This window comes from Hermetia illucens, chromosome 5, assembly GCF_905115235.1.
Source record: "Hermetia illucens chromosome 5, iHerIll2.2.curated.20191125, whole genome shotgun sequence".
Lineage (NCBI taxonomy): Eukaryota > Metazoa > Arthropoda > Insecta > Diptera > Stratiomyidae > Hermetia > Hermetia illucens.
The window spans coordinates 111,936,095-111,954,959 of record NC_051853.1 but is presented as its reverse complement, the minus strand read 5'-3'; the positions used below and the strand labels follow the sequence as shown (position 1 = coordinate 111,954,959).

General features: G+C 45.2%; 1 protein-coding gene across 1 annotated transcript in view; it reads right to left on the bottom strand.

Moving 5' to 3' along the window:
• LOC119658359 (intraflagellar transport protein 140 homolog) overlaps positions 1 to 18,865 on the bottom strand; it is a 124,976-nt gene that overhangs the window by 79,760 nt on the left and 26,351 nt on the right. Inside the window, exon 6 of the mRNA XM_038065719.1 lies at positions 4,507 to 4,862. Coding sequence (XP_037921647.1) covers positions 4,507 to 4,862 — 356 coding nt within the window. The remainder of the gene's footprint in view (positions 1 to 4,506; positions 4,863 to 18,865) is intronic.

Here is an 18,865-nt window from a genome sequence, read left to right as displayed (position 1 = left end):
TCCAACGTAACATCTTCGTCTCCATTACCGCAAGACGCCGTTCATTGTATTTTATAGTCAGCCAATACTCAAAACCATAGAGAGCGATTGGACGGACGATATTGCGGTAAATTTTAGATTTGAGACGTTCGTTGATACGTCGATCACAAAGAACACCAGTTGTGGAACGCCACTTCATCCAGGTTGCGTTAATGCGTAAAGCAATTTCATAACGCGGTTCTCCATTGGCTGATAGCGTTGACCGGAGGTATTTAAACCGCTCAGTTCTGGGCAGATCACTGCCGCTGACAGTGATTGTGCCTGTTTCATGGGGATCGGTCGTCAAAAATTCAGTTTTGTTTAAATTCAATCTGAGGCCGTGTTGCATGAGGCGATCATTCCATTTTTGAACAAGTTGCTCGAGATCATTTTTGCTATCAGATGCTAGGAAAACATAATCTGCATAAAGCAGTGTGTAGGGCGCTGGACGCTGGATATCCCGTGTGACGGTGTCCATAACAAGAACAATACGGATACGAATTCGGGCCGCCCCAACCAAATGTTACAGATGTTTGGATTATGGGCACACATCTGCAAACTGTCGGGGACCTGACAGAAGGGCAACATGCCGTAAATGCGGTCAGGCAGGCCATAAAGCGAACAGCTACAATGAAAAGGAAAGCTGCGTCCTATGCAGGGACCGTGGCGCGACTAATGAGAGCATTGCGCACACTGCGGGATCGGGACGGTGTCCAGTTTTCAGAGCAGAACTGGAAAAAGCCAGGATAGGGTCAACATGATTCGCATCCTACAAATCAATATGCACCGGAGTGCAACCGCTCACGAGTTGCTAGCGCAGTTCGCTGCGGAGACCAAAACTGATTTAGTACTCTTCAGTGAGCAGTACCCAAACAAAGGCCCAGTTTCATGGCACCCAGACATATCAGGTACCGCTGCCATCTGGGCTCGGGACGGCAGCCTTCTGGGGGTTCTTGCCCAAGGCCGAGGGAACGGTTTTGTCTGCATTCGGTGTTCAGGGATAACGTGTTTTAGTGTCTATCTTACACCGAATGAGACGATGCCGGACTTCCGTCGGAGGCTTCATGCTTTGGAGGACGCTATCTTAAGTACGGATGGGCGGATCCTGATCGGGGGTGACTTCAATGCTAGGGCACTTGAATTGGGCATGCCTCACACAGATTCCAGAGGGAAACGAATTCTGGAAATGGCGGCGAGAACAGGACTGGTAGTTCTAAACACCGGATCTACCCCAACGTTCCGGCGCCCGGGCTGCGCAGGAAGCATTCCAGACGTAACCTTCGCGTCGGAATCGCTGCTGTCGCTGGTGGACGGGTGGCGAGTTCTGGAAGACTTCTCCGCAAGTGACCACCAATACATTGCTTTCGAAGTGGTGGACACAAACTCTCGGTGTGCGCCACCCCAGCGATCTACATGTACATGGAACGTCGCGAAGGTGAACACCGGGAAGTTTGTCGAAACTCTGGGAACGGGTAGAACCACGCTGGAGGGTACTCCTGGGGGCGGTGGCGCCGCAGCTGACACTGTCATAAATTCAGTTATGAACCCGATAACGACGGTTTGCGGAGCCTCCATGCCCAGGAAGACATCGAGGCGCGGCAAACCTTCCATGTATTGGTGGACAGTGGAAATCGCAGAGCTCCGGAATGAGTGTCACAGCCTCCGCCGCTTAACACAACGTCTAGGCGACCGGGAGGAGGCATGTACCATAATGATGGAGTACAAATCAGCCAAAAGGAGACTCCGCAGCGCAATAAACAAGAGCAAAGCTCGCTGCTGGCAAGATCTGGTCGACGAGGTGAATGGGGATCCGTGGGGACTCGGTTACAAACTGGTAACCCGAAAAATCGGGGCTATGCGGAAACCCTTTTCACTTAAGGCAGAACAGATGGACCGCATTGTGGGGGCACTCTTCCCTGCCCACCCCGTATGGGATGGTGACGTCGGCGCGGAGAGCACAGAGGACTGTCCACTTTTTTCTATAAAAGAGTTGGAACAGGCAGTCCTCTCTATGAAAAACAAGAAGGCACCAGGACCCGATGGTATTCCAGCAGAGACATACAAACTGGTATTCCAACACCGGCCAGACCTACTGCTCGGCGCATTTTCCCTGCTCGTTGGAAAGTTGTGAGGCCCGCGCTGATCCCTAAAGGGAAAGGCGATCCCGAATTGCCGTCTTCATACCGCCCACTATGTATGCTTGATACTGCTGGGAAAGTGCTCGAAAAGCTCATCAGAAGTAGACTCGCTGAAGCGATACGCGCTGCCGGAGATTTATCTCCCCGGCAGTTTGGTTTTAGGGCAGGGAGATCGACAATTAATGCTGTCATGCAGGTTGTGGACGCCGTTCGACGAGCAGAGGCACATAGCCGCCGAACTCGACGGGTGGTGCTCCTCGTAACGCTTGACGTCAGAAACGCCTTCAATTCCGTAAGATGGAAAGACATTCTAGGCACACTAGGCAATACCTTCAACGTGCCGAACTATCTCTTACGGATTTTGAGGGACTATCTGAGGAACCGCTCCCTGCTCTATGAAACACTAGAGGGTCAAAGGTGGATGGAGGTCACGTCGGGGGTACCACAGGGATCCATCCTAGGGACGGACTTTTGGAAAGCTACCTATGACAGTCTGCTTAAACTCGACATGCCAGAAGAGTCGCGCCTAGTCGGCTACGCAGATGATGTCGCAGCGCTTGTTGCTGGACGCACTGTCGAACAGGCGCAAAGCAGACTCGGCATATTGATGCGACGGGTAAGCGGATGGATGACTACTCATGGTTTCAACCTTGCACTGGAAAAAACCGAAGTGGTCATCCTGACTAAAAAGAGAATTCCGACCTTGCGTCCCATATCGTTCGGCGAGTCGATAATCGAGTCAAAATCAGCCGTAAAGTACCTCTGGTTGACTCTTGACTCAAAGATAAGCTTTTCTGAGCAAATCCAAGCAACAGCCAACAAGGCTGCGGCTGGAGTTTCGGCGCTAAGTAGGCTAATGGCAAACATTGGGGGTCCTACGTCTAGTAGGCGACGTCTCCTGATGAGCTCAACGCAGTCTGTCCTGCTCTACGGCGCAAAGGTATGGGCTGGCGCTCTTAACAAGGAGGTATATCGTAAACGCCTCGCGCAAGTACAGAGATGGGGAGCTTTACGGGTGGCGTCTGCGTACCGCGCAGTCTCTGAACCGGCCGTGATGGTGATCGCGGGAGTTATCCCCGTTGCCCTTCTTGCTAGGGAGCGTCAGGCCATATACAAGCGCAAGGGAGATGAGCCAAGGGAGGTGGTTGCTTGCGAAGAACGGCAACACACTCTAGACGAGTGGCAGCTCTCTTGGCAAAATGAAACTAGAGGCAGATGAACTGCGCGGCTCATCGACAACTTAGGTGCGTGGCTGAATCGGAAGCATGGTGAGACTGATTATTTCCTTACCCAATTTTTAAGTGGGCATGGAAGTTTTCAGTCTTACCTGCACAAGAAAGGCCCGTTCTCCGGATTGTGTGTTTTGCAATGGAGTTGTGGACGATGCCCACCATACTTTTTTTCTTGTGGAGGGTGGGATGGGGTTCGTCAGCGGCTCTATTTAAACACAGGGGATCTCTCTCCAGACAACATAGTGAGATGTTGAGGACTGCTGACAGGTGGAACCGTGTTGCCCATTACGTTCGGGCCCTTCTCGTTGCTAAGAAGATAGAACTCGACCGGTGGAGGAGCCAGATGGCATGGGGCTCCTTGAACTGACAGTTCCCTTTCTCCTCTCCCCTCCCGTTGGTGAAAGGAATTCCCTAATTTGAAGGCTCCGCAAGGCGGGAGAGTTCGAGACTAGCCCGAAGTAATGTGACAAACAGTTCCAGGCTAGCTCTCTGACGATGGGGAGGTGTTTATTGGTAGTCCGACGACGTACCGAATCGGGAGTCCAACACTGTGTGCGTAAATGCATTCACCTACCCTACCCCAAACAAAAAATAACAAAAACAAAGAGGAGTGGTGAAAGGGCGCTTCCTCCATTCAAAAATCTCTATCTGGACCAAATTCACGACCGACCTAGACTAGTCAGCTACAAAAGCTGACAAACATGAAAAGTGAAGAACTAATTCTTAGCGAACCAATGAAGAAATATATTTTTTAGCTCTTTACTTCAATGAGCTATCACGGGCAATGCCCCATAAAACCGGCACCATTTGAACACATGAAGAAGTAGTAACATATAAAACGGGGCCAAATTTGGTAAGCAGAAAGTAAGATTCGATAAGCACCAATGAAGACTGCATTGGTGAGAATGGGCCGAATCTCAACCACGTATCCAACGGAAACAGAACAACTCCCACACTTCACACTCAGTCCCACTACAAATTTAAACATAGTACTATTGTCTAAAAATCAACATATTTAAACAGCTAAATCTAATCCATATAAGTGCATTGACACCTCTTTTAAGCAGTGTAGCGCAAAAGTAATGCTTTTCAAACTGGTGCGTGCAAAGCAAACTTACCTTAAGGACATAAACGTTAGATATACAGTTGACCATTATACAAGGCTTAATTGTTTCACTTATACCCCAGTAGCATTGTTTGATTGCGCCTCGGACGGCAGCGATGTTGTTTAATTGCCAGGAATTTTCCGGTACATCAATCGGATAATTTGTTGTCCTTTTCCACGTATACAAATTTCCCTGATTTGTTCCGGCACATAATGTTTGATTGTCCTGGCAGTAGGCGATGCATGTAAATATTTCATTTGTTGTCTGTGTTAGCGCTCCGTCAACTTTACTCGCACCTGAGCCGAATGTTCCGCCTGATGACGATGACACCGACGCTTTCATGTTTATCGTTGATGACGCTGTTCTGCCTGTCGAATGAATAGTTGATTAGATGAGTGATAAACAAAACGCCGTAATTGATCATAGTTGCACCGCGTTGCAATGAACTGACTAATTCGGGGATTCGGGGGCTGAGGTTAATGCAGGCATGTTCGTTAAATATCATACAATGGACCAGCATGAGTCTCCCCTGCGAGTATCGTTCGCAGGATTCACTCAATAGAGCAGACATTCTAGTATTTGATACGTGTGTGCTCGTTCTTGTCACAGAAAATGACAGGAACTGGCATATTGAACATTTCATCAAGGTAAGGGGTAGACCTTAACGAAATAGTATGTACTGCCATCGTTCATTACTTTTTGCGTCCCTTGCCTTTAAGCTTCCCAGAGAGGGCCAAAAAATTGGAGCTCTTTAGAAACTCTAAAATAGCCTCATGAAGCCAACAAATTTGTGAAGGCGTTTATATTTTCCACTTATCCATGGTCGGACTGAAATCAAGACATAGATGAATATTTCGGGTGATGAAGAAAAAATTACATACTTTCTCATAAATTATACTTTGATTGTGGACTGTGCTGAAAACACTCTCTGAACTTTACGATTTCGTAATTTGAATTAATCGATATTTCCCTAGCAATTGGGGCAGATTTAAGACAACGTACCGGATCACCGCAGTAAAATAGGATATAATTGTAGAGATCAGGGAAATTATGAATCCTACTAAATTAAGTGGCCGATTTGAAGTTAGGTCAACCACAAGCAAGCATTTAATGAGGGTAACTAATGAAAGGGCCGCGGAGTAGGTCTCGCAAAATTGTGACAATTGAGCTAAAGAGCCAAGGCAACGCGGGCGTATCTTAAGAATGCAAGGGCGGCATCGAGAAGCGGGACATCCATCGCAATCACAACAGACAATCATTAGAGACTCCAATATTTTGGACTCACGTCATCTCTGAGTGCTTCCGTAACACCATTCGCATGGCGAGCGGATTCATTGATTCAGCTGGCCAATCCAAACTTTTTCCCCCTTCACATCATAGACAAGCCAACCAAGCTCCACCAAAGATATCGCGGAACCATCATGTCACCAATGCTAATAAAAACCCCGCTAGCTAAACTTGGACTAGAAAATAAACCTGGAAAAAGCGCAAGATAACTAGAACTTAATACCCAGAAAACCAATATATAAATCAGTAGACTCCACACAAACTTTTGTAAACAATACAAAAAAAACCTCTAAAAACTGTATTTATTTATTTATTTAATTTACGAACAACAAACAGAGAAAATTCCAATTAATTATTGTCCTCAGGAGGAGGAGAAAGCAAAAAACTTATCCCACGTTTAAAACTACTTAAAGTAGGGAAGTTAAAAGGACCAAGCTGTTTTGCATTATAATTTCGGCAAAGTCTGGGAATCGGCGAATGAAAGTAGACTTCGAGCTCTGCGAAGGGCACGTTGAAAATGTCTGTGCTACGTGCGTTATAAGACGCAGGACGGCTGGTGATCTCGTCAGCGGCGGAGCAGTCCATCAGACCCGAGAAAAGTTTAAAGAATGTGCATAGATCCAGATAGGATCTACGCTGTTGTAGGAAGGGAAGGTTCAGAAAGCGGAGGCGGGAGGGGTAACCCACACAAGGGAAGCTTTTCTTAAAGAAGAGGGAACGGTTGAATTTACGTTGCACAATTTCAAAGGCAAGACAATCACACGGGAGGATGGCCAGATCACGGAGCAATACTCCAGGGTATTCCTCACGAGGGAATTGAAGAGAGCTAAGGAGGGTTGGATGGAATCAAAATCAGAGGAGGAGCGAAGTATAAAGCCTAACAATTTTGCTGCTCGATTGATGACATCGAGGCAATGGGTGTCAAAGCGGAGCTTATTGTCGAAAGTGACTCCGAGGTCTTGAGTGGAATTTAAGCAGGATAAGGAATATCCGTTAACAGAATAGGAGAAAGAAGTGGGTGTCCAGGTTAGACTAAAGGGAAATACAGTCCATAGGCGACGATATAGCGGAAAACAGCTTAAGTTCGTTTGCATAGAGCAAACAGGGACAAGTAAGGAGGGGAGGAAGGTCGTTAATAAAAAATAAAAATAGCAAAGGACCCAGAATAGACCCCTGTGGGACGCCAGAAGATAGGGAGAAGGAGCGGGATGTACAGCCATCAAAAGAGAAGCGGGAGGATCGGTTGGAAAGGTAAGAGGCAAGCCATAAAACAATGGTATGAGAACGTTTAGGGACGAGAGTTTGGATAGAAGTATCTTGTGATTTACAGTGTCGAAGGCTTTCGCGAAGTCAGTGTAAATGGTATGCGCTTCTTGCCGTGAATTTAGACATTTGGCGACAAAGTTGGTAAAGTCAAGCAGGTTGGAGGCAATGGACCTACGTTTAACGAAGCCCTGTTCGCTATGTATTGGCCAAAGTGGGCGGACAACCAATCACTAACATATCTTTCCAGGATTTTGGAACAGGAGAAAAGGGGGAAAATGGGACAGTAATTCTCGGCAAGCCAACGATCGCCACTTTTGTGAATTGGGGATAATGAGAGCCTCTTTCCACAAGCTGGGAAAATGATTCTTTTCCAGGCTTTTGTTGAAAATAAGAGATAGGGGAAGGGAGATGGACTTACCAGTTTTGAGCAAAAAGAGGTTTGGAAGACCGTCGTAGCCAGGTACGACATTGGCATCAAGTTTGCCAATGAGGTATTCGAGAAGGATAGGGGTAAGAAGGGGAATGGTAGGCGATGCGGGGCACGCTACATCCACTATCGGGAGGGATTCGGAGGAAGGAGGGGGAACATAGACTGACGAAAAGTAGCGGCAGAGTAAATCGCAAGATAGTTGGGGGGAGTTAGCTGAGCAGCCAGAGAATTTAATGGAAGGAGGGGATAACTGGGCAGGACAGCGCGAGTTGCGAATGTGGGACCAGAAAGGTTTCAGGTTTCCGCGCTTTAGTGGGTCTTCCACGCTGGATAAATATTCGTTTCTGGACTTACGTATTAAGGATTTGACCGAGGAACGAAGGGATTTGAAAAAAACTAAGTCAACGTTTCTAGAAGACAGGAACTTCTTTCTCGCAGTCTATTTTTGACGTAGTTTTTTGTGAATTTCAGTGGTGAACCAGAAGGGGTAAGAGCGTAAGCACTTAGGAGAGGAGGGAACGTAACAAGGAGGAAGATCAGATAAAATGGTATAGAAAGTGTTGGGACCCAGTTGATTGACGTCAGGGCTGAGTTCAGACCTTCGAAGTTCGCTTTACGAAAGTTGAACTTGGTAGGTTTGCGAGTGACAGGAGAGTGGAGTCGGGATATCTGAGCATCGAACTCGAGAGCAGGATGATGGGCGTCAAGGGCAACGTAAGACGGAGCATAAAGGGATTAGGAAAGATAACGTACAGGAAGGTAAGAGAGGACAAGGTCAAGAATGCGATCTAAGTGATTTCCAGAAAGATTAAACTGGAGGGCGCCACAGGTGTACATAAAACTGGATAGAGGAAGGGAAGGGTGGCTCGAGTTATTAGGGAGGGAGGGAAGGCCAGGACTAATGGGCCAGGAGAGCATAGAAAGATTAAAGTCGCCACAGAGGATGAAAGGAAGTGAGGAAAACAAAATAATTAGGGCCTCTGATAATCTGTCGAAGAAATCCTCGTACAGAGAAGACGGGCTTAGGCAGGGAAAATATACACACGATATGATAAAGGAACATACATTTGGCGGAAGGACAAGTATGGTAATAGAATCGTAGGAGGAGGAGGAGGAGAAGGAAAAGATGATTTCGGCACGCATTTCGACATTTGGGCACCTCCGCCAGTTGTCATGCCAAGCGCAACGCAGTCTCTGTCACAACGAAAGAGAGTAATCTTCGAGGAGCTCAGAATCTAAAATCCTGTCAACCAGCCAGGTTTCAGAAATGCAGATGACATGATGTTGGAATGCTAAGGCTAACAGTTTGAAATCCGACAGCTTGGTCCTTTTACCTCTTACATTTTGATAAAATAGCTTATAGTTATTGGAATCATTCAAGTTCGGCGAGGCAGGCGGGCGGGCCGGAAATTTTTAAGAAGCTTAGACCTCTGATAAGGCTTAACGAAGACCTTCTGTGGCCAAAAGGAAGATTGGACAATAGCATCGAAGTCATGGGAATATGTCACTTTGAAGGAAACTATCACTCGGTCAGGAGAGCCATCCTTCGTCAGCTTCACACAGAAAAGAGGTGACAAAGTTGAGTTGGTTTTATATTGATATCTAATGCTTTATTTATATTTAATATACGAGGTACATCCAGAAAATACGTGTATGTTGACAACACTGCCTTGTAACCTCACTCTTCCCCTTTAAAATGAGACCCATTCGGGATTAGTATATTCAAAACTCCTAACTCAGGATCATCTCTTGCACTTCACCACGGTTCTCGTCCAGAAGAAATTGAGTGAAATTCTAGATGGGAGCTAAAATAATCCTAAACGTATCAAAGAATGCCTTGAAATTTTATCGGCAGAAAACATAAAGTTTCCACTCTGAACCTTCCTGTATCCATCACATCAACAACCTGCGAATCATTTTGAAACAGATTGTCCACTTCACCTTCTCTCAACAGCGTCAACGGGGAGTGTATCTGGAATGCCCTACCGACCCTACACTAGGCAGAATATTCTGAAGAAAGAAATGGCAATTATCAGAGCGTCACGATTGATGCAAAATATCACGTGTTGCATCTAGGTAAGCCTCATAATAATTTGAGATCGAAGCCTCATCTATCTTGTCAACGATATTATTTCTCCCTGTTATCGATGATGGCCTACATGCCCCTTGACTCCAGGGATCTTTACTCTAACACATCGACTGTGGTGATGCCAGTTGCATGCTTTCCAAGTAACCGAGATTGGCCAAATAGCTCTGGATTTGGAAAAGAAGGCATGCAGACTCCGACTCAGGATAAACTCCAACAAAACCAAAACACTCAATCCAAAAGGTCATTGCAATCTTCTTATTTATATTAATGGACGAAATATAGAAGGCGTCAATCAATCTGTATATCTAAGTCGATGTCCTTCGGCGCATTATCAGCACCAAATTCTTTTCACTGTTTTATTCAAAATCTGGAAACGCAACACCAATGCCAAGAGACTGTCCGATGCTTATGCTCTTTCTATGCTGTTATCTAAGACGTGATTAACATTTAAAACATTCATCCGTGTTACATCGTATTCCGACGTGACAAAATTTTAAACTACGAACCCTGCCGAACTCATCATCAACGGCGCAACAACCGGTATTCGGTCTAGGCCTGCCTTAATAAGCAACTCCAGACATCCCGGTTTTGCGCTGAGGTCCACCAATTCGATATCCCTAAAAGCTGTCTGGGGTCCTGAGCTACGCCATCGCTTCATCTTAGGCAGGGTCTGCCTCGTCTTCTTTTTCTACCATAGATATTGCCCTTATAGACTATCCGGGTGGGATCATCTTCATCCATACGAATTAAGTGACCCGCCCACCGTAACCTATTGAGACGGATTTTATCCACAACCGGACGGTTATGGTATCGCTCATAGATTTCGTCATTGTGCAGGCTACGGAATCGTCCATCCTCTTGTAGGGGGCCAAAAATTCTTCGGAGGATTCTTCTCTCGATCGCGGCCAAGAGTTCGCAATTTTTCTTGCTAAGAACCCAAGTTTCCGAAGAATACATAAGGACTGGCAAGATCATAGCCTTGTACAGTGAGAGCTTTAACCTTACGGTGAGACGTTTCGAGCGGAACAGTCTTTGTAAGCTGAAATAGGCTCTGTTGGCTGACAACAACCGTGCGCGGATTTCATCATCGTAACTGTTATCGGTTGTGATTTTCGACCCTAGATAGGAGAAATTGTCAACGGTCTCAAAGTTGTATTCTCCTATCCTTATTCTTCTTCGTGTTTGACCAGTGCGGTTTGATATTGTTGGTTGATTCGTCTTCGGTGCTGACGTTGCCACCATATATTTTGTCGTGCCTTCATTGATGTGCAACCCAAGATCTCGCGCCGGCTGCTTGATCTGGATGAAGGCAGTTTGTACGTCTCGGGTGGTTCTTCCTATGATGTCGATATCGTCACCATACGCCAGTAGTTGCGTGGACTTGATGAGGATTGTACCTCTTGCATTTACCTCAGCATTACGGATCACTTTCTCGAGGGCCAGGTTAAAGAGGACGCATGATAGCGCATCGCCTTGTCGTAGACCGTTGCTGATGTCGAATGGTCTTGAGAGTGATCCTGCTGCTTTTATCTGGCCTCGCACATTGGTCAGGGTCAGCCTAGTCAGTCTTATTAATTTCGTCGGGATACCGAATTCTCTCATGGCCGTGTACAGTTTTACCCTGGCTATGCTATCATAGGCGGCTTTAAAGTCGATGAACAGATGGTGCAACTGTTGTCCATATTCCAACAGTTTTTCCATCGCTTGCCGCACAGAGAAAATCTGATCTGTTGCTGATTTGGCTGGAGTGAAGCCTCTATGGTATGGGCCAATGATGTTTTGGACGTATGGGGGTATCCGGCCTAGCAAAATAGCGGAGAATATCTTATAGATGGTACTCACCAACGTGATACCTCTATAATTGCTGCACTGTGTGATATCTCCCGTTTTATGTATGAGACAGATAATGCCTCGTTGCCAATCGTCAGGCATTGATTCGCTGTCCCATACCTTGAGCACAAGTTGATGAACCACTTGTTGGTCGCCTCCATATTTAACCAATTCGGCTGTAATTCTATCGGCTCCTGGCGACTTATGATTTTTTAGCCGATGAATTGCACGCACTGTTTCTCCTAAACTTGGTGGTGGCAATATTTGGCCGTCGTCTTCAGTTGGCGGGACCTCCAACTCGCCGATGTTCTGTTGTTCAGTAACTCATCAAAGTACTCAACCCATCGCTCCAATGTGTCCATTCTGTCGGAAATCAGATTTCCCTCTTTGTCTCGGCAGGATGAGCATCGAGGTGTATAAGGCTTCATCTTGCTGACTTTTTGATAAAACTTCCGCGCCTTGTGCGGTTGCTCCGTGTACACAGACCTGTTGGTTCTCCCAGGCTTCCTTTTTCCGTCTGTGAAGTCGCTTCTCCGCTCGACGGAGTTCGTGATAAGTCTCTGCGCGTGCCCACGTTCTTTGAGAATGCAACATTAATCGGTATGTGGCATTCTTCCGTTCCGTTGCTAGCTTACATTCATCGTCAAACCAGCCATTCCGACTCCTTTTACGGCTGGGGCCAAGTATGTTTGTGGCCGTATCCATGATAACGTTCTTCAGGTGGTTGTGAAGATCATTCGTTGATGTTTCATTGCCACGTTCTCTGTTGACTGCGGTTATTGCGGCATCCATTTCCCTCTTATAGGTGTCGCGGAGGACTATGTTGTGGATGGCTTCAGTGTTCACTCTCACTTGATTGTCAGAGGGGATTCTAGGTGGTATTGTTATTCGAGCTCGGAGTACCATGCCAACGAGATAGTGATCCGATCAAGTAGTGATGATAGTGATCATTCATCAAGGCTGAGAGGTGGCGGCGTTTGATCAACACGTGGTCAATTTGGTTAAAAGTGGTCCCGTCTGGGGAGGCCCACGTGTATTTGTGCACTGCTTTCCGCGCAAACCAGGCACTTGCAACAACCATTTCGTGTGACCCTGCTAATTGAATAATCCGCAGTCCGTTATCATTTGTTTTTTCGTGTAAGCTATGGGAGCCAACGTTTTGCCTGTATACGGGCTCCTTCCCTACTTGGCTGTTAAAATCCCCAAGTATGATTTTAATATCACATCTGGGACAGGCTTCGAGGGTTCGTTCTACTGCCTCGTAAAAGGTATCCTTCTCCGACTCTGCAGTCTCCTCTGTAGGGGCGTGAACGTTAATGAGGCTTATATTTCTAAACTTGCCTCGCAAGCGCAGATTGCATAGCCGTTCACTTATGTTTTCAAAGCCGATAACAGCAGGTTTCATTTTTTGGCTGACTAAAAAACCTACTCCGAGCACATGGTTTACTGGATGACCGCTATAATATCATATATGGTGTAGCGGCTCTTCTCCAAGAAACCGGTCCCTGTCCATCGCATCTCTTATAACGCTGTTATATCATATAAAAGGGGGGGGGGGACAGGGTATCGGCTACTTGCTCATAAGCTTTATCTCTGTACAGGGAAAGCACGTTCCATGAGAAAATGTGCAAATCGTTAATTCGTTGTCGTTGCCGGGTTCGTCGTTGTAAAGTCCATCCTGTCCGAGGCTTCTTTCGTGGCTCCGTAACATCGGTTTTCCGTGTAGGGTTGTCAGCCCTACCCAACCCCCAACCTGGAGGAAGAGTTGGTATAGTTTGTCCCGTTTTTAGGCGGGGGAGACTCGCCTTCGTCCTTCTCCGTCTGCAGCTTTTCGTTACGAAAGAGCTCACAGCGGTCACCACGTGGAGGTGGAGATAGGGTTTGGTAGTAGAGCTTTTGGTGTTGGTTCAGCAGGCATTTCCCAGGTTTTATGCTCCATCGTGGGTACTAATCCACGTTTCGCCCTGGGACCTATACTACCCTTTGACCACCCCCTGCCGAACTACGGGCCAGATATTGGTGAATGTGTTAATCAGAAAGCGGTAGTGGCAGTAGAAAGTTCACACTTGAAGGAAGGACTGCAACTACATTTCTGGCTATGCGATGCAATATAACGTACTATCTTGGGTGGCCTGCAACGACACCTCAACGATATTACAGTAAACAAACAACGATGGAGCATAAGCTTGATTGACACGCTTTGCCCACATAAATGGTAAATGGCAGTCCGGGCCTTTGAAAAAAGCATCAATGTTCGTTGAATATCTCCCCTTTTTCAAATATAACAAATTGAAGAACATCACCGATCGCAAAAAGAAATATTAAAAATGTCAGAATATAACTCCGATGAATTCCGTTTAAGACTACCAAATTCCGTTGAGATTTTACGACTATGCAACTCTTGACATTGTCATATGTGCGATTTGAACACTACCAAAAACTTTATGGAAGGGAATAAAGAGCGGATAACACTTGAAGAAAATTTGTCCCCGTGGTAAAGCAAGGTAACAGCACTCTGCCTAACACCCAAACGCCGGACAGAATGGGGAAAAGGCTGAAAGGAAAACTAGCGGAGGAGATATGCCCGGAAGCGAGAATAAGATAGGAAGTGGAAACCTTTAAATCGTTGAAATCACTCGGAGTAGATGTCATTTTCCCAGCATTACTTCAGACAGATCTAGAAATTAACTTCTATCTCTCCTACAAGTGGTAGAGGGCAGCAGAGCCTTGGTATAAAGGACATGTAGGCGGGCAAGAATGGTCTCTAATCCGAATGCACGTAAAAGCGATCATTTTCACTCTGGATTTTTCAGACCAAGGAGGGTCAACCGAACTTGCTCTGTATAAGTGGCCGGATGTAGTACACAATGCCACAGAAATAAAAAAAATTGACACTGTGTGCGCACAGGAAATACAAGACGCTTTGATGCGCAAGGGAGTGGGAAGTGGGAGTGGACAGAATATACGAAAGTGACGGAATAGAAAAACCAAAAGATAAAAATTCTTGTCGTGAACACTACTCATAAGGTGGGGTATTATCGCCGTTAATGTAGGGTATGGTAGTTGACGAACTCCTAGGAGAGCTAACAGAGACTGAAATACCAGGGTTACGCTGATGTCATTGTTTTCTTCTGCAGGTGCATAAATAAGGAGGCCTACGGATCACTAGTAACTAGTGCAAGAAGGCAGAGTTGCGTAAAAATCTAGCCAAGGCCAATATAGTACCATTTACCAGGAAGCGAAAGCTTTATCATTTGAGAGCCGTTAGATTACATGACATAGAGTTGAAACGAATAACGGAAATAAAATATTTGGGCATCACAATAAAACAAAAAGCACTCTGGAAGACACATGTTAAAAAAGGCTCTAATGACTTGCAAGTCCATAGCAGGAATTGGAAATGGGTTCCCAGCTAAAAAACCAAGAGAAACGGCTGAGGGAACTTTTCTGGGCAAACTTACCAGGAAAGGAGAACTTATGCGAAGCAGGTTGAGAGACCTGGAAGAACACTTAATACCAGATGCCAGGTGGAAACACTTAGAAGTAGAGATCGTAATAAATTTCCTGCCGGTTATAGACTTGAGAAGGGGGAACCACATTACAAGGCTTATTTTATTTTCACTCATTTTTTGAGATTTTTCTAGTGAGAGCAATTATTTAGAATTCATTCGAATTTGGACATTATATTAGTCATATTACGAGCAACTTTCGGGAATTTTTTTTAAAAATGTAAGTCAAAATTAAAAAAAGACGCGAAATTATTCTGCTGAAGGTCGCAGCTAAAGTTCTCCAGCTGCGGGACGTATAGCGACTCTAATTATTATCTGAAACCGAAAAGATTTTTTACTACCTTACTTTCTAAGAATGTAAATCTAAATGCAATTGGAAATTTTGCAGGCGTTCAAAAACAAATATTTCAATTTTCGTTATTTTTTCACTTCTTCTTTTTCTCTAGCACTTGGAACGCGGTCGGCTCGTCGTGATAGATTTCGCCATTTTGCTCTATCAAGCACCTTACCTGGATGTAGTCGCGAGACTTGCTTGTTTCGGCCGGTCTTTGGTCGTTTATCATCAACTTTTATAAGTAAATCTTGGAGGGTGAATTGTCGTTTGTACGAGTTACACCACCACCATAAGACACCCTTCTCATCATTTTGGCATGTTATGTCACTGGTCCAACGTAAAATATTCATCCCCATTATCGTGACACGCCGGTCATTGCCTTTTATAGCCGACCAACACTCAGAACCATAGAAGAAGACAGGGCGGACGACACTGCAGTGAATTTTAAATTTGAGACGTTCGTTAATACGCCAGTTGTAGAACGCCACCTCGTCCAAGATGCGTTAATGCCGGAAGCAATTTCATAACACGGTTCTCCAGTGGCATTGATCCGGCATATTTAAATCCTAAATCCTCCCTGCTAGCTCATTGCTACTGACTGCGATAGCACCTGGCTGCATTTTTTTCACTAATTATGCAAAAAAAGAGGCACCCTAAAAAAATGGTATCATCCCAAATGTTTGGTCATATTCATGGTAATTTTTTTTAGAGGATCATACCTCCATACTTTGTTATGTTCGGGATATAAAGACACGGTTCCCAGAACGAAAGCTGGTATAATAAAAAAATAAACGAAGCGACACGAGCCAAACCAGCAGTGACACAGATGTAACAAAGTTTGTCCAAAGCTTTCTTACGCCCAAGCGTTTGAGGATCTTCCATCATTTTCCAAAGTTTGGTTGAAGATCTCTCTTCAGCCCAAAATAATGAACAGCGACAACTCCCTGTTATCACACTTATCATGGGTTTATGGAGTTAAATGTCGTTACATTCAACTTTGCGTCCCTGATCTCACACAAATAATTTCTCGCTGCCCAAGTGTTGGTTGATTCTCTGAAAGCACACTTCTAATGCATTTGAGGTACCCATTTAAAGGGTAAGCATAATGTCAACTTCACTTGATATAACTCTATCTGGAAAGACTTTAACATCGACTACCCATTTATTCACGAAAGACTATGGGCGGTCATAATTAAAACCACTGATAATAGACGGATTTGTATAATTTCCGTCTATATCAAATGTAGACCCCTAACTCAGCAACTGAGCCAGTCCCTTGCTAAAATCAAAATACCTCAGTTTCGGTTGCAACTTCAACTCAAGGCACACCTCCTGGGGCGTTTGACGCCTGAAAATCAAACAGAAATCTCAATCGAAATTTCTACAAAAGAAAACGAAAATAAAGCTGACTCTGATACATAGCGCTGCTCCCTCAGATTAATTTTCAGAGTATAATAATCCAAAACATGTTGGAGAAATTCCATAGGAATGAATTCACCTGCAAACTAGCAACTGTTGAAACCGGGCCGAATATCTTACAACACATAAATACACAAATTGACGGAGAAGCAAAAATGACGCAACTTTCTTCTAAAAAAGAACAGGAAACCAGTCTATAGTGATGTTGAAAGAGCGAAAACCCTTACAGAATCCTTTGAGTGGCAGCTCACCTCAAACAACCCGGCTACAATCAACAGTGAAAGATTTCATTTCCGTAAACTCCCAAAGACTCACTACTTACTCCCCAATGAATCCTTCAACTAAGCACACGGGCTCGCCAAATTTTTGAGTTTATCACAACTCACTGAGCTCACTACAAATCTAGATGGTAAGAAGGGTATTCAGTCGATTTGTCGGCTCCCATAGCATACATAGGACACCAATGATAACGGACTGCGGATTATTCAGTTAGCAGTATCGCACGAAATGGTTGTTGGAAGTACCTGGTTTGCGCGGAAAGTAGTCCACAAACAAACGTGCCCTCTCCAGACGGGACCACTTTCAACCAAATTTACTACGTGCTAATCGAACGCTGACACATTGATAAATGTCAGAATATATAGGAGAGGGGTGGACAATATAAACTCGGATCACTATTTCATTGGTATAGTGCTCCGTGAGAGTGAATACTGAAGCCATTCACAACACAACCTTGCATAACACCTATAAGGGAGAAATGGATGCCGCAATAACCGCAGTCAACAGATGCCCTAGAGATGAAACATCAAAAAATGATCTTCACAAGACCTATCACGAGCTCCGTCGAGCAGAGAAACAACTTTACAAACGGAAAGTCTGAGAGAACCAACAGGTCTGTGAACTCGAAAAGTACAGGGAGCAAACGCACTACGTTCGGAAGTTTTACCAATAAATCAGCAGGATGAAACCTTATACACCTCAATGCTCATCCTGCCGAGACAAAGACGAAACTCTGATTTCCGACACAATGGACATATTGGAGCGATGCTTGAGTATTTTGATGAACTCCTCAAAAACAAAAATATCGTCGAATTGGAGGTCCCACCCAGAACACCATTCGCCCATATCAAAGAGACTTAACTCCAGGCGAATCAGCAATAGATCAGATTTTCTCTCTGGGGCCCGAGATCTTGGGCTGCACACGGACAACGACAACGCCAAAGAACAAAGAACCAACATCATCCAATCGCACTGGTAAAACGAGAAAAAATAAAGATAGGAAACTACTACTTTGAAACCGTTGAAAATTTCTCTTATCTTGAGTAGAAAATCACAACTGATAGCAGCTATGACGATGAAATCCGCGTACGGTTGTTGGCAGCCAACAGAGCCTATTTCAACTTACAAAAACTGTTTTACGAACGACTCACCGTTGGGTCAAACCTCTTACTCTACAAGACTATGATCTTGTCAGTCTTCGGAGACCTGGGTTTTAGCGAGAAAAATTGCAAACTCTAGGCCTCTTTCGAGAGGAATCCTGCCAAGAATTTTTGGACACCTACACGAAGATGAACAATTCCTTACCACGACCATCAGGTTGTGGCTAAAATCCGACTCAACAGGTTGTGGTAGACGGGTCACCTAATCCGTATGGATGAGTATAATCCAGCCCGAAGTCTATAAAAGCAATATCTATGGTAGGAAAAGAAAACGAGGCAGACAATGACTGAGATGGAACGATGGCGTAGGTCAGGACGCCAGACAGCTTTTAGGGATACCGAATTAGTGGACCTCGGCGGGGTCTCTGGAGTTCTTTACTAAGCCATGCCTAGATCATGTTGATTTTTCCTCCAATTGGGAAGTAGCCAAAATAATTCCATGAGGAGGCAAGTCGGAATATAGGACCTCGACGCTTCAGGTATGCATCTGAATATCTCCGAATCAAGAGAGTGCACACTGGGACCGACACGACACGAAAGTTTTGCTAACGCCCACTGGAAACGACACGACAGGTTGGTTAGTGCCCACCGGGAACTACACAACACGAGAAAATATTGCCAAGTATATTTGCAAGATAAACATATTGAAAATATTATTATTAATTTATGTTTGTCGTAGAAAAATGTCTCTGGCTGCTTCAGACAACAGGCAGACAAATGTCTGTGCATGTTTCATACATCAGACCGACAAATGTCTGCGTCAGTCAA